Source organism: Muntiacus reevesi, chromosome 2 (genome assembly GCF_963930625.1).
Source record: "Muntiacus reevesi chromosome 2, mMunRee1.1, whole genome shotgun sequence".
In the NCBI taxonomy this organism is placed as follows: Eukaryota; Metazoa; Chordata; class Mammalia; order Artiodactyla; family Cervidae; genus Muntiacus; species Muntiacus reevesi.
The window spans coordinates 61,528,002-61,541,151 of NC_089250.1; the positions used below are offsets into that span (position 1 = coordinate 61,528,002).

General features: G+C 47.8%; 1 protein-coding gene across 7 annotated transcripts in view; it reads left to right on the top strand.

Moving 5' to 3' along the window:
* The first annotated feature begins 5,965 nt into the window (after positions 1–5,965).
* ZNF341 (zinc finger protein 341) overlaps positions 5,966–13,150 on the top strand; it is a 51,485-nt gene continuing 44,300 nt past the window's right edge. For all 7 annotated transcript variants that reach the window (XR_010661471.1, XR_010661470.1, XR_010661474.1 and 4 more), the window contains exons 1-2: positions 5,966–6,053; positions 12,344–12,454. Coding sequence is in view for 1 of the 7 variants with exons in the window: in XM_065921839.1 (XP_065777911.1) it covers positions 6,023–6,053; positions 12,344–12,454 (142 nt within the window). In the remaining 6 variants the exon portion in view is untranslated. The remainder of the gene's footprint in view (positions 6,054–12,343; positions 12,455–13,150) is intronic.

A 13,150-nucleotide genomic window follows, 5' to 3' on the forward strand; every position in this document is an offset into this window, starting at 1 on the left:
TCGCTACTGCTGCCCAGCATCATAAGAGATCGCTAGCCTGGGGAAAGATCAAAATTCAAATGTTTTCTACTGAGTGCATATCACTTTCACACCATTATAAAGCTGAAAAATTGTAAGTTGAACCACTGCAGGTCAGGGACTGCCTGTACATGAGAAATATCCAAGGTCTATCTTAGGGGAATCATTTAATCCATCACCACAACCTCTGAATAAAACCCAAACCCTCTGAAACAGTATCTGATCCAGAGTAAGGGATGAATAAATACATAATAATAGACATCATTATTGAAAAGGAGGGGGAAAATACTTAGAGAATTTCCTGGATGGAGGACATTTGATGCAGAACAGCTCAGTATCCTATATGAAGACCAGAGCTCTTCATGGTTATATTTCTGCAAGACCAATGATGTACTATGTAAAGTAAAAGCAGTAAACAATGTAAAAAAAGAAGCATAAATTATTTTCTTTCTACTCAAGAAACTTTTTTTTTTTTTTTACTCAAGAAACTTTAATCAAAGCCCACATCTCTATACTTAATGTGAATATATCTGGATGTTAGGCCTTTAGCGGTTGCAAAGTTTTCACAAGTAACCTAATGTAATTCTAAGACACATCATTTTGACTTATAATTGAGTTAGTGAGAGCATTACAGCCAGAAAAGTAAATTATAGTTGAACCTTTAAAAAAAAAAAAAAACCCACAACCTCACAGCGACCCTCTCCATCTTGTCAACCTCATCCTCCAGTATCCATGTATCATTTATCATCCTCAATCCTCCCTTTATAGTCCTTGTCTTCCTTTCATTTTGGCGTCAGAGCCTTTGCACTTGCCCAAGATGCTGAAGTTAATAAGCTCTGCTGTTTTGCTCCCTTCTCTCCATCTGACTCCATCTCATTTCTCAGATTCACCTCCCCAGGGAGGCCTTCCCTTACCATTCTGTCTAAAGTTGCTTCCTCTCTTCCCAGAAAAAAAATTTTTCTGGTAGACACACAGACATGTCTCTGTCTCTTTTTTTCTTCCTTGGTTATAGCCCATTTCACCTGCTGGACTGGACTACAACTCCATGAATGCCGGGGTCCAGCCTCGGCAGGATCCAGGGGATACCCTCAGGATGAATGGCATTGGCGAGAGAGAGAGAGAGAGAGAGAGAGAGAGAGAGAGAGAGAGAGAGAGAGAGAAGACACGTGAGACCAGCCTTGATAGGGCCAAGTCTGCGAGGAAGAGGGAGAGAGAGAGAGAGAGAGAGAATGACCAGACGGGGGTGTTTGCAGGGTCTGGCAGAGTCTGGCAATGCTTTATTTTTTACCGTGGCTTTTAAACCCTAAATTAGTACATTTCTAAGGGGAAGATAGTTTAATATTACATCAGCTTGTTCTTCACGAAACCAGGGTGTTTTCTGCATACTTCTTTGTTTATGAGGGTCTTGTACATTATCTTCTGGTCTTGGGGCCTATTAACATTTTATGCAAGTCAGGTGAATGTAAACCTATTTTCCGTTTCTATGGTGACCTTAACTGAAAGGTAGCAGTCTCACAGGGCAACAGTACAGAGTAGAAGTATAACCTTGTTAATACAAAAATTAATCCTTCTGCAGAAGTCGTCAGTTATGTTTATCTATGAAGTTTACCCCCCACTGACTCTGCGACTTGGGTGAGGCAGCTTCTGTCTAGCACTCCTGGCCAACAATTAACAACCATTTCATTGTTACCACACTAAGGCTAAGTTCTTATTTCCCTAGATCTTTAACTATATTAACAATGGTTTCTGTAACACAACCTTAGCACATTAAAAGCAAAAACACAGCAAGCAAAACACAACAAGCAAACATCAACCCAATAACCACCTTTAGAATAATTTTTCTTGTGTTTTCTAATAGAACTTTCTCACCCCCCGAAGGGCTCTATCTCTATTAGGGCCTTTATGTGATCAGGTTCTTTATGTTATATTATGATTAGGGTATTATAAGCAATCATGCATATTAGTACCAAGGGCATAAATGCATTTGCCAAACAAACTAAAATACCAGCAAAGGAGTTTAAATTAAGACACTCCTTTCACCCTAGATAATCTCATAAAATACCACCACCTGGGAAACTTATTGATTAAAGTTCTAAATTGATTCTTATTTGGAAAGAGATCGGGGAAGGCCTTCTGCCTGTGTCACAGAAATTAGGGAGTAGTCTATTGAGGCAGGCATCAGAAAGACAGATACCATCTTTGAGGTGAGTGCCGGGGGCAGCTTTTCGAAATCCCTGAAAACCTGATCCGCCTTGCCTGTCAGGTTTTCTCCCTCATGACCTGGTCATGGGTGGGGTCTCGTGTGCCAGCTCCCTGCACACAAAGGCAAGGATTTTGGTCTTTTCATGTATGGTTGTGTCCCTCACATCTAGAACAGTGTCTAGTCTACAGTAGGTCCTCAATGCTATTTTTTTTTTTTTTTTTTTGCCTTGTGGCACGTGGGATCTTAGTTCCTAGACCAGGGATCGAACCCAAGCCCCCTGCATTGGAAACATGGAGTTTCAACCACTGGACTACCAGGGAAGTCCCTCAATACATATTTTTGAGCTAATTACATGAATGTGAATGTGTTAATTCATTACTTGAATAATTTAAATAGAAAAACAGTTAAATTGAGAAACTCATTGAGGAGAGATGATGAGGATCTGTGGCCATTGGATCAAGGGGGATGTTAAAAGAAGACAGGGAGGAGGGAAGCCTGGCCTTACTTTTGCCAGAGAGGCAATGAGAACGGGGGTTTAGGGCTTAAGGTGGGCAGTGGGTCTCTAAGGTTCCCAGGAAAAGAGGAGGGGCAAGGAGTCTCTGTGGGGACAGTTGCTCAGAGCCAGCTGTACAAGGAGGAAATAGGATGGGGAAGGGTGTTGGTGGTGGTGGGTGGGGAGCAGCATTCAGAACGGGATGGGAAGTGCATGGTAGACGTGGACCTTTAGACAGAGGATCTTTGAGGTAATTTATCAGGAACAGTAAAACAATGTCCTATGACAGTGGTGTTTTGAACAGATTGTATATTTTTAATTCTAGGAGTTATATACTTAGTGATGAAGGTGAAAGAGAAGAGTGAAAAAGCTGGCTTAAAACTCAACATTCATAAAACTAAGATCATGGCATCCAATCCCATCACTGTGCATGGTGACTGCAGCCATGAAATTAAAAGACACTTGCTCCTTGGAAAGAAAGCTATGACAAACCTAGACAGCATATTAAAAAGTAGAGGCTACTTTGCTGACAAAGGTCCATCTAGTCAAAGCTATGGTTTTTCCAGTAGTCATGTATAGATGTGAGAGTTGGACCATAAAGAAGGCTGAGCGCCGAAGAACTAATGCTCTCGAACTGTGGTGTTGGAGAAAGCTCTTGAGAGTCCCTTGAACTGCAAGGAGATCAAACCAATCCTAAAGGAAATCAACTCTGAATATTCATTGGAAGGATTGGTACTGAAGCTGAAGCTTCTATACTTTGGCCACCCAAAGTGAAGAGCTGACACATTGGAAAAGACCCTGAACCTGGGAAAGACTGAGGGCAGGAGAAGAAGTGGGCGACAGAGGATGAGATGGTTGGATGGCATCACCGACTTAATGGACATGAGTTGAGCAAACTCCAGGAGATAGTGAAGGACAGGGAAGTCTGGCATGCTGCAGTCCATGGGGTCGCAAAGAATCAGACATGACTTAACGACTGAATGACAGCAATATAAGAAAATGAAAACTGTAATTTTTGTGATCATTACTTTGGATGAGGCTAACATAGGTATTTAAGAAAAAACAAGGAGAATGTTTAGAGTCAAATCTATGGTAGTCCACTTGTAGGAACATATGACTATGTTCATGGGAGAGATCGTTTTTTAAATTGATTTTTGGCCGCTCTGGGGCTTCGTCGCTATGTGCGGGCTTTCTGCAGTTGCGGGGATTACTCTCTACTTGTCCTGCGAGCGCTTCTCATTGTGGTGTCTTGTTGCGCAGCACAGGCTCTAGGGCGAGGGGGCTCAGAAGCTGTGGCTCACAGGCTCCAGGGCACAGACTCAGCAGTTGTGGTGCAGGGTCTTTGTTGCTCCTTGATATGTAGAATCTTCCTAAACCAGGGATTGAACCTGTGTTCCCCTCATTGGCAGGTGGATTCTTAACCTCTAGACCACCAGGGAAATCCCATGGGAGAGAGATCATGATTCTTGGCCACTTCCATGGTTCCCCCCCTCCTCCCAAGCACACCCCAGCTTTTCCTTGTGACCCAAGTATACTTCTTTGAAACTACATCACACCTTGTAATTAAATAATCTTTTAAAAGATTTAATCTCTGTTTGTACCCCCTCCACCAACTTCAAAGGAAAGGACCACTGTATTCCCAGAGTTATTATAGAACTTCAGTTCAGTTGCTCAATCCTGTCTGACTCTATGCGACCCCGTGGACTGCAGCATGCCAGGCCTCCCTGTCCGTCACCAACTCCGGGAGTTTACTCAAACTCGTGTCCATTGAGTCAGTGATGGCATCCAACCACCTCATCCTCTGTTGTCCCCTTCTCCTCCCGCCTTCAATCTTTCCCCAGCATCAGGGTCTTTTCCGATGAGTCAGTTCTTCACATCAGGTGGCCAAAGTATTGGAGAACTTGGTACATACTAAGTCCCCAAGAAGGGGCTGATGGAACATAAAGGAAGATGAGAGAGAGGTCTGTGTGTGATGGGGGATCCAAAGGAGGCAGGAGGATCCCTGGGAGACCAGGATGGGTTTCCTGTGAGGTTGGGCTGGGAGGGATGCTGAGGTGGGTATTGGGGGTTTATATAACAGAAATGGGGTTCTCCAGAGGCAGGGATGGAGGCCCATGTGAAGAGGAAATGGAGGTTCCCAAAGAGTGGAAGTGAGGGGTTATGTATCAGTCAAGAGGAATCTCTGAGGTGATGGGGGATTAAGACCAGGTAGAGAGGAGATTCATGTGGGGAGAGACCAGTGGCTCCCAGTATGTAGAGACAGTGGTTAGTGTGGGAGGGGGAATGAGAAGTCTATGACAAGGGACGGGACTCCACGTTGCACGGTTGGGCAGTAGTCCTGTATTAGGTGGAGATGGGGGTCCTTGTGTTAGGTGGTTAGAATAGGGAAAAAGAGTCCAAAATGGCGGTGGCTAAAAGACCTGGAAGGGAAAGCCTGCGAAAATACAACAAAGGAAGGTCCGAGGACCGGAGTGAGAACCTCAGGTAAAACAAACAACACTCCTGGCTGGCCCAGTTTACATAAGACAGGCTCAGGGACAGAGAACATAAAAAGAGGAGCCAAAGCTCGCTCTCTCTCTGCTCTCTCTCTCTCCCGCGCAATGGGGCGCTCTTCTCTTCGAGTCTTTGGGTCGACGTGCCCTCATGCCTCAAAGATGGATTTTCCTGCTATTATCTAAATAAATAGAGCTGTAACACTGAGCTGTAACAGTGATTTATTTAAGAGCTATAACACTGTCTGTCCTCCGAGAGCTGTGACCCGCTAAGGGGCTTTAATGTCCGTCACTCCAAATCTTTGTTGTGACGAGACAAAGAACCGAGGAGCATACACTCGCATGACACTTGCAACCAAGTTGGGTGGTCCAGATGGGATAGGAATAGGGGTTGGCGTTGCAAAGGTGGGGATACCGTGTACTATGGAAGTGTTCCGTTCATGTTGCAGAGTTGTGAGGTGGCACGCAGTGGGACAGAGGTCTGTGTTAGGAGAGCTGGGAGACAGTCCGGGGGGGGGGGGGTTCCAGAAAACAAGGTTTGGTGGAGCCTCTCTGCAGCAGAGATGGGATTAGAGGGATCAAGTGAGGCCGGGATAAGAGTCCATGTGCGCCGCTGACAGCGTCATCAAGGCGGGGCTGGGAGAGTCCTGATATCCTGCGGGGGTCCCACGGGTCATTCCCTGCTTTCCGGGACGGTGAGGGGGCTCGGCGGCGGCTCCCCGGCGCCCCCTGGCGGATCCGATGCCGCCGCCGCCGCCGCTCCCACAATGCTTGCGTAGCCCGGCTTCGGGCTTCAGCAGCAGCAGCGGCTCCAAAATGGCGCAGACTATCTTCGAGGCCCTGGAGGGTGAGCGGCGGCGGGGCCGGGGGAGGCGGCTGTTCCGCACTGTGCCCCCTCCCGCCGCGAACCCGCCGCGCCGGGCCCAGGGCGCGTGGCGGCCGCGGGGCGGAGGGCACCGGGACCGGAACAGCCACGGAGCGGGAGGGGCACGGACGGGAACAGCCGCGGGAGCCGAGGCCTGGCGGGGGTGGGGGACCGAGGGGCCCGAACAGCCGCGGAGTTGAGGCTCAGTGGTGGTGGTGGGGGGGTCTCGGGAATGGAACAGCCGCGGCAGCCGAGGCCCAGCGGGGTGGGGGGCCACGGGACAAGAACAGCGGGAGAGGGAAGGCCCCCGGGGGGGGGGAGCACCGAGACCGGAACAGCCGGGGAGGGCTGGCGCCGCAGGGAGGGCGTCCCGGACCGGAACAGCTGCAGCCGCCAGGGCCCAGGGCCCAGGGCTCGCTGGAGGGAACAGCCGGGGGTGGGGTGCAACCCGGCCTGGAACTGCGGGGTGAGCTAGGCTGCCCCGCGGATGCGAGGCCTGGAAAGGGTTGCACCCAGTGACAACGTGGTGGGGATTCTCCAGGCAAGAATACTGGAGTGCGTTGCTAATACCCTTCTCCAGGGGATCTTCCCCACCCAGGTATCTAATCCGGGTCGCCCACATTGTGGGCAGATTCTTTACCGACTGAGCCATTAGGGAAGCTGCTGAAGAAGTTGCTTTGAGCACCAACTGTGAGCTTTGGCTTTGGCGTAATGTCTCTAATTCGGACCAGGAAAGGATTGATGCCACCCAAAACCAGCAAACACTGGGTGCCTACTTGGTGTACTGTTCTGGGGTGCAAGGTCTTAAAAACCCAGATCAAGAAAGGATGGGTGCCAACGGTGTGGTTGGCCGGGCTACCGACTTCCCAGACCCAAACCAGCAAACACTGGGCACCTGCTGGTTATCCTGTGCTATGTCAGATCCTAGTACGTGAATGGCCCTCAGGCTCTGGGCATTGTGAGCTTTGGAGCCAGGCAAAGGCAGAGGTCTCAGATCGTAAAGAATCCACTTGGAATGCGGGAGACCTGGGTTCAATCCCTAGGCTGGGAAGATCCCCTGGAGGAAGACATGGCAACGCACTCCGGTATTCTTGCCTGGAGACTCCCCATGGACAGAGGAACCTGGCCGGCTACAGTCCATGGGGTTGCAAAGAATCAGCCACGGCTGAGCGACTCCACACAGCGCAAGGGTAGAGGACTTCCATGTGCACTTGCTGGGAGCTGGAAAGGAAGTCTTAGAGAATGCAGAGCTGGGGCACAGAGTTGATGCAGGGGCGATACAGACCCAAGAATGCTCTTAGAGGAATCCGATGAGCACACATATAATCGGAGTGCAGACTGAAAGTAGGCTGGACTCGTGGTGTGTGGCTGAGGCTTTGAGCCCTACAACTCCTCAGGAAGTCTCAGTCGCGTGTCGTTTAACTTTTGGGGGATCAGACCCAGAAACCTCCCTAAAGGCTAAGTTTTAGGAATACTCGTTGGTGAGGGACCCAGAAATTATATAATTATAGAAAAGGTAAGCAGTAAAAGAGGACAACCTCAGCTGGCCTTCAGTGCTGCGATGGGAGGGCCAAGTCAGTGGATGAGAGGCCAGTAGGATAAGGTGAAGTCTACTTCCTCTCTAGGTTCATGGACTCCCTCAGTATTTGAATTTTCACTACAAGAATGTGTGTATTTTTGTGTGTTTTTTTTTAAAATAATTTTGCTTTTGCCTTTGTTATTTATTACTTTACTTTTGCGCTGAGTCTTTGTTGCTGCACAGGCTTTCTCCCAGTGCCGCAAGCAGGGGCTATTCTAGTTGTGCTGCACAAGCTTCTCATTGCCGTGGTTTCTCTTGTTGCAGAGCACAGGCTCTAGGGTGTTCAGGTTTCAGCAGGTGCAGCTCTAGGGCTCAGTAGCTGTGGCTTACCAACTTAGCTGCTCCAGAGCATATGGAATCTTCCCAGACCAGGGGTTGAACCTGTGTCCCCTGCTTTGGCAGGTGGATTCTTAACCACTGAACCACCAGGGAAGTCCTGTTTGTGTCTGTGTACTGAATAATGAAGAAAGTAAAGGAAAAGTCAGTTCCTCGGACTGTGTGATTGTGCTGGGGTTGGAGAAGGGCAGCAGAACTGTGGGGATCCAGAGGTGACCCAGGCAGTGGGAACTGCATTTCCAAAAAACCTTGGGGTGAGAGAAGTCTGGGGTTCACAGAAGTTCATGTGAGCAGCTAGAGATGATGCTTCTGAACTTTATCTTGGCATCAGTGTGGAGCTAAGAAGGAGTTTTCAGCAGGGGGCTGCACAAGCTAATGTATGTTTTATAAAGTTCACCCTGGCTGCTCTGAGAACAGACAGGAGGGGCCGGAGCGGCAGCAGGGAGCTGAGGCCACTGCGGCTGTCCTGCTGAGAGCTGATGGTGGCCTGGGCCCCGAGGACGGATGTGGGGATGGAGAGAAAGTGGATCTGAGAGATCTTTAGGAGACAGATGAGGCTAGACTTCCTAAAGGGCTAGAAATCAAGGTGGGAAGGGAGATTGGTTAAGGAAAGAATCAGGGGTTGTCCCAGGGGCTTTGACAGGGTGTGCAGTGGTACCCTATTCTTACTGATGAGGATTACTAGGAGAGGAACAGACTTAGGGGAGAGGAACCACACATTTAGTTTGAGTTTTAGATTTGTTGTTCTTCAGTTGCTAAGTTGTGTCTGACTCTTTGCAATCCCATGGACTGCAGCACACCAGGCTTCCGTTTCCTTCAGTATCTTCTGAAGTTTGTTTAAACTCATGTCCATTAAGTCAGTAATACCATCCAACCAGCTCATCCTCTCTTGCCCTCTTCCTCTCCTGCCCTCAGTCTTTCCCAGCATCAGGGTCTTTTCTAATGAGTCGGCTCTTCGCATCAAGTGGCCATAGTATTGAAGCTTTAGCTTCAGCATCAATCCTTACAATGCATATTCAGGGTTGATTTCCTTTAGGATTGACTCATTTGATCTCCTTGCTGTCCAAGGGACTCTCAAGAGTCTTCTCCAGCACCACAGTTCGAAAGCATGAGTTATAGAGGCATAGATAGGCAGCATTTTTATCAAGCAGTTTATTTTTTTTAGGGCACTTTTAGGTTTACACTGTTGAAAGGAAGATGCAGAGACTTCCTTTGATCTTACACATTCATAACCTCCTCTTTAATCAACATAACTCACCAGAGTGGTAACAGTTGTTATCAAGAGTGAACCTGCACTGATACATCATAAGCACTCCTAGTCCATCATTTATATATATTTTTTAAATTATTTATTTATTTATATTATTTATTTATTTATTTTTGGTTCTGCTGGGTCTTCATTGCTGCAGGTGGGCTTTCTCTAGTTGTGGCGAGTGGGGGCTAGTCTTTGTTGTGGTGCACAGTCTTCTTATCGTGTTGGCTTCTCTTGTTGCCAGCACAGGCTCTAAGTGCTCTGGCTTCAGTAGTTGTGGCTCATGGCCTCTAGAGCTCAGACTCAGTAGTTGTGGCCCACAGGCTTAGTTTCCCCCTTGGCATGTGGAATCTTCCCAGACCAGGGATTGAACCCATGTCCCCTACATTGGCAAGCAGATTCTTATCCACTGGACCACCAGGGAAGTCCCCATCATTTAATCTTAAGTTTCATTCTTCGTGTTGTACATTCTACTGCACGACTCTATAATGACATATATCCACCATTATTATATTAGCATATAGAATATTTTCACTGTGCTAAAAATTCTCTGTGTTCTGCCTTTTCATCCCTCCCCCCCACCCCCTGGCAACCACTGATCTTTTTATTGTCTCCACAGTTTTAACAGGCGGTATTTTTCATTTCGTTTATTTAATTTTGGCTACACGGATCTTCATTGCAATGTGTGGACTTCTCTAGTTGCAGCCTGTGGGATGTTAGTTCCCCAACCTGGGATTGAACCCACATCCCCTGTATTGGAAGGCAGATTCTTAACCTCTGGTTCACCAGAGAAGTTGCAGACAGTATTTTTTTTAATTAAACTTTTTATTTTGAAATCCTTTTGTTTCTGTAGCTTCACGCAGATGTAGAAATAATACCGGGAGATTCTGTTTATCCTTTACCGCATTTCCCCCAATGTAACATCCTGTAAAGCTGTTCTGTAATATTACAACCAGTGGCTCTACAGAACCATCCTTCCACTGCAAGATGTTGCTCTTTTTATAGCCACATCCACCTCTTCCCCTGCTCCTCATCCCCCATGTCTGGCACCCTGATCTGTTGTTCTTTGTTCTCCATTTCTTTCTTTTTTAAATTGGGGGGAAACTGCTTTATAATGTTGTGTTGGTTTCTGCTATGTGACAACACAGATCAGCCATGATTATACATATATCTCCATTTCTAAAATACTGTCATTTCAAGAATGTCATGTGATTAAAATCATAAAGTATATAACCTCTGAGAATGGCTTTTTTCACACATTGTAATTCCCTGGGATTCATCCAAGTTGTTGCTTATATCAATAGTTTGCCCCTTTTTATTACAGAGCGGTGCTCTGTGATGTGGATGAACTGCAGTTTGTTTAACTATTCACCCACTGAAGGACATCTAACTTGTTTCCAGTTTTTTACTGTGATGAATAAAACCGCTATAAACGTTCAGGTACAGGTTTGTACACAAATGCTGACATGCAATTTTGCATCATGTTAGAAGATTTACTGAACCTCATTCTGGGAAGGATGGACCCCAGAATGGTTTGACACTCAAGATAATAGGGAGAACTAGATGAGGGTGAGTGAGGATTCTCAGGGAGAGTGGACGAGTGAGAGGCGAGAGAGAGCCAGACAGAAGGAACCCTTCAAAACAGAAATATTTAGGAGACGGACAGGAGAAGAAAGTGAAGGAGGCAGGGAAGTAGCAAGTGGAAAGATGGGAGAAGACCCAGGAAGCTGGCGCCCTGGAGCCTTAGAAGGGGGTGTTTCAAGAAGGAACGTCCAATGCTGCCGGCTGCTCTTTGGTGATTCTGGTGGAATGATGGGGGCTTAAGCCCCACTGGAGTGGGTGGAGGAGGATTGCGAAGGGGCCAGGGGAGATGGAGGGTGTAGACAACTCTCACTGGATGCTTGATGTTGAAGGAAAGAGAGATGAGAACATGGGTTCGAAGGAGGCTCTCTAGAGAGACCTGAATGTGTGTAGCCGCTGATGAGAAGGAGAGGTTGTGGGCATAGTGTGAGAGGGGCCAGTTGGTAGAGTGGCTTCTGAAGGAGCCGCAGAGGATGGAGAGAAGGCTGGCCTCAGGAGGTGCCCAGCTCATACCGTCACAGGGATAAGGATGGATTCAGTCTGACCACAGGATCAAACGGTTCTCAGTTAGGGGCTGGGGTAGGTGTCCAGGTCAGAGCTGAGAGGTTGACTGTGAGGACGCAAAGAAAGAGGCAGCCCTCTGGGTTATTTGGGAGGGAGGCAGTGTGCCTTGGGGGCCACTTAGGTGTGAGGAGTCCTGTCCTTCAGCTGGTGACACGCTGGACAGTGTACTACTGAGAACCGCAACAGTGACAGCTGATTGGAAAACGTAAATGTAGTCAGCTTCTCAAGAACCGCCCCCAACCCCGACCCCAATCCAGATTACGCTGTTTATTGAGGATCTGAAAAAATAAGCACACATTAGAAAACAGGAGACGCCCAAGTACAAACAGATTTGTGGCATTTGTGGGGTGTGGTTGGGGAAGACTCAGTAACGTGATTTCCAGAGGGGTTATTGCACTTTGGATTAGATTCATCCACAAGTAAGAGAGAAGCCCAACCTAGCAGTGGCTTAAACAGGCTAGAAGTTTATTTCTCTTGTGTGAGAGTGCAGAAAAAGGCACCCTACAGCTGTGAGAGTGGCCGTCTTCTACCAGGTCCCCAGAGGCCCAGGATCTAGCCAGTTTTTTGCCCTGCAGTGCCTAGGGCCTGGCCCTTGTCCTCATGATCTGGGATGGCGGCTGGACTTCCCACCATCACCTTCTTGTTCTAGGAAGCAGGATGGACAAAGAAGGAGGTCTCATACTGGACAGCTTTTAAGAAAACTTTCCCAAAACTCCTATCGGCCAGAACTTAGACATTCTCTAGCTGCAAGTGTGACAGGGAGATGTAATCTTTCTTCTGGGTCCATGTTTCTAGCCCCAAGTCTTGGGTTCTGTTACAGTAGAAGCAGGAGATAATATATATCAGGACATGGCCAACCACTTTTACCACTGGGGCCTTGCAGCGGGTCTGGCTTTTAAGGGTGAAGTCACAGCAGGATGCTGGATTTACCTTCCAAAAAGACTGCTTTTCTTTCTTCAGGAATGGATAATCAGACTGTCTTGGCCGTCCAGTCGTTGTTGGATGGCCAAGGAGCAGTTCCTGATCCAACAGGCCAGAGTGTCAATGCACCCCCTGCTATCCAGCCACTGGGTGAGTATCTGCCCAGGTTCATCAGCAGGACGGGTCAGGGGCTTCCTGTGAAAAACAGGTGGGGCTGAGGGGGTGTGGGAGTGAACTGCCCACTGTGGTCCCCAGGTTTTCCTCCAGTGTCTGAACCCTCTCCCCTTCCTCCCAGCCTGGATCTTCAGGCTCAGACCCTTCTCCGCTTAGCTCTGAGGCCACTGGTCCTCAATCCCTTAGTAAGTGTGGGGATCATGACAAAGAATGACGGGGAGCCCTGATGTTTGTGCCTTTGACCCAAAGTAGTTCCTCAGCCTCCTCTCTATGAGACTAAACTTGAGTCTCTCCAATTTACAACTCAGGCTCTTGAGGCAAGAAGAGGGCTTTCTTCAGAGCCCTGTGTGGGAGTCTGTGTGTTCATCTGTTCATGCTACAGAGATTTTTGAGTGCTTGGGAACCATGCTGGGGACAGAGAGATATGCACCTAGTTTGAATCCTTGCTCCTGAAGTTTGGCTCTGTGACCTTGGGCAAATGAGTTAACCTCTCTGTGCCTCGGTTTCTACGTATGTACAATGAGGACAATAGTCCACCTCATAGTAATCTTGTGAGGGTACCTGGGATTTAGTTTTAGCTGTTGTAAGTAAGAAATGCAAGTTTCTTGTAATTTGTACAAGATTAAAGTTTCTCTGTGGTATGACGTCCCAATGACTCAGACCCCTTCTTTT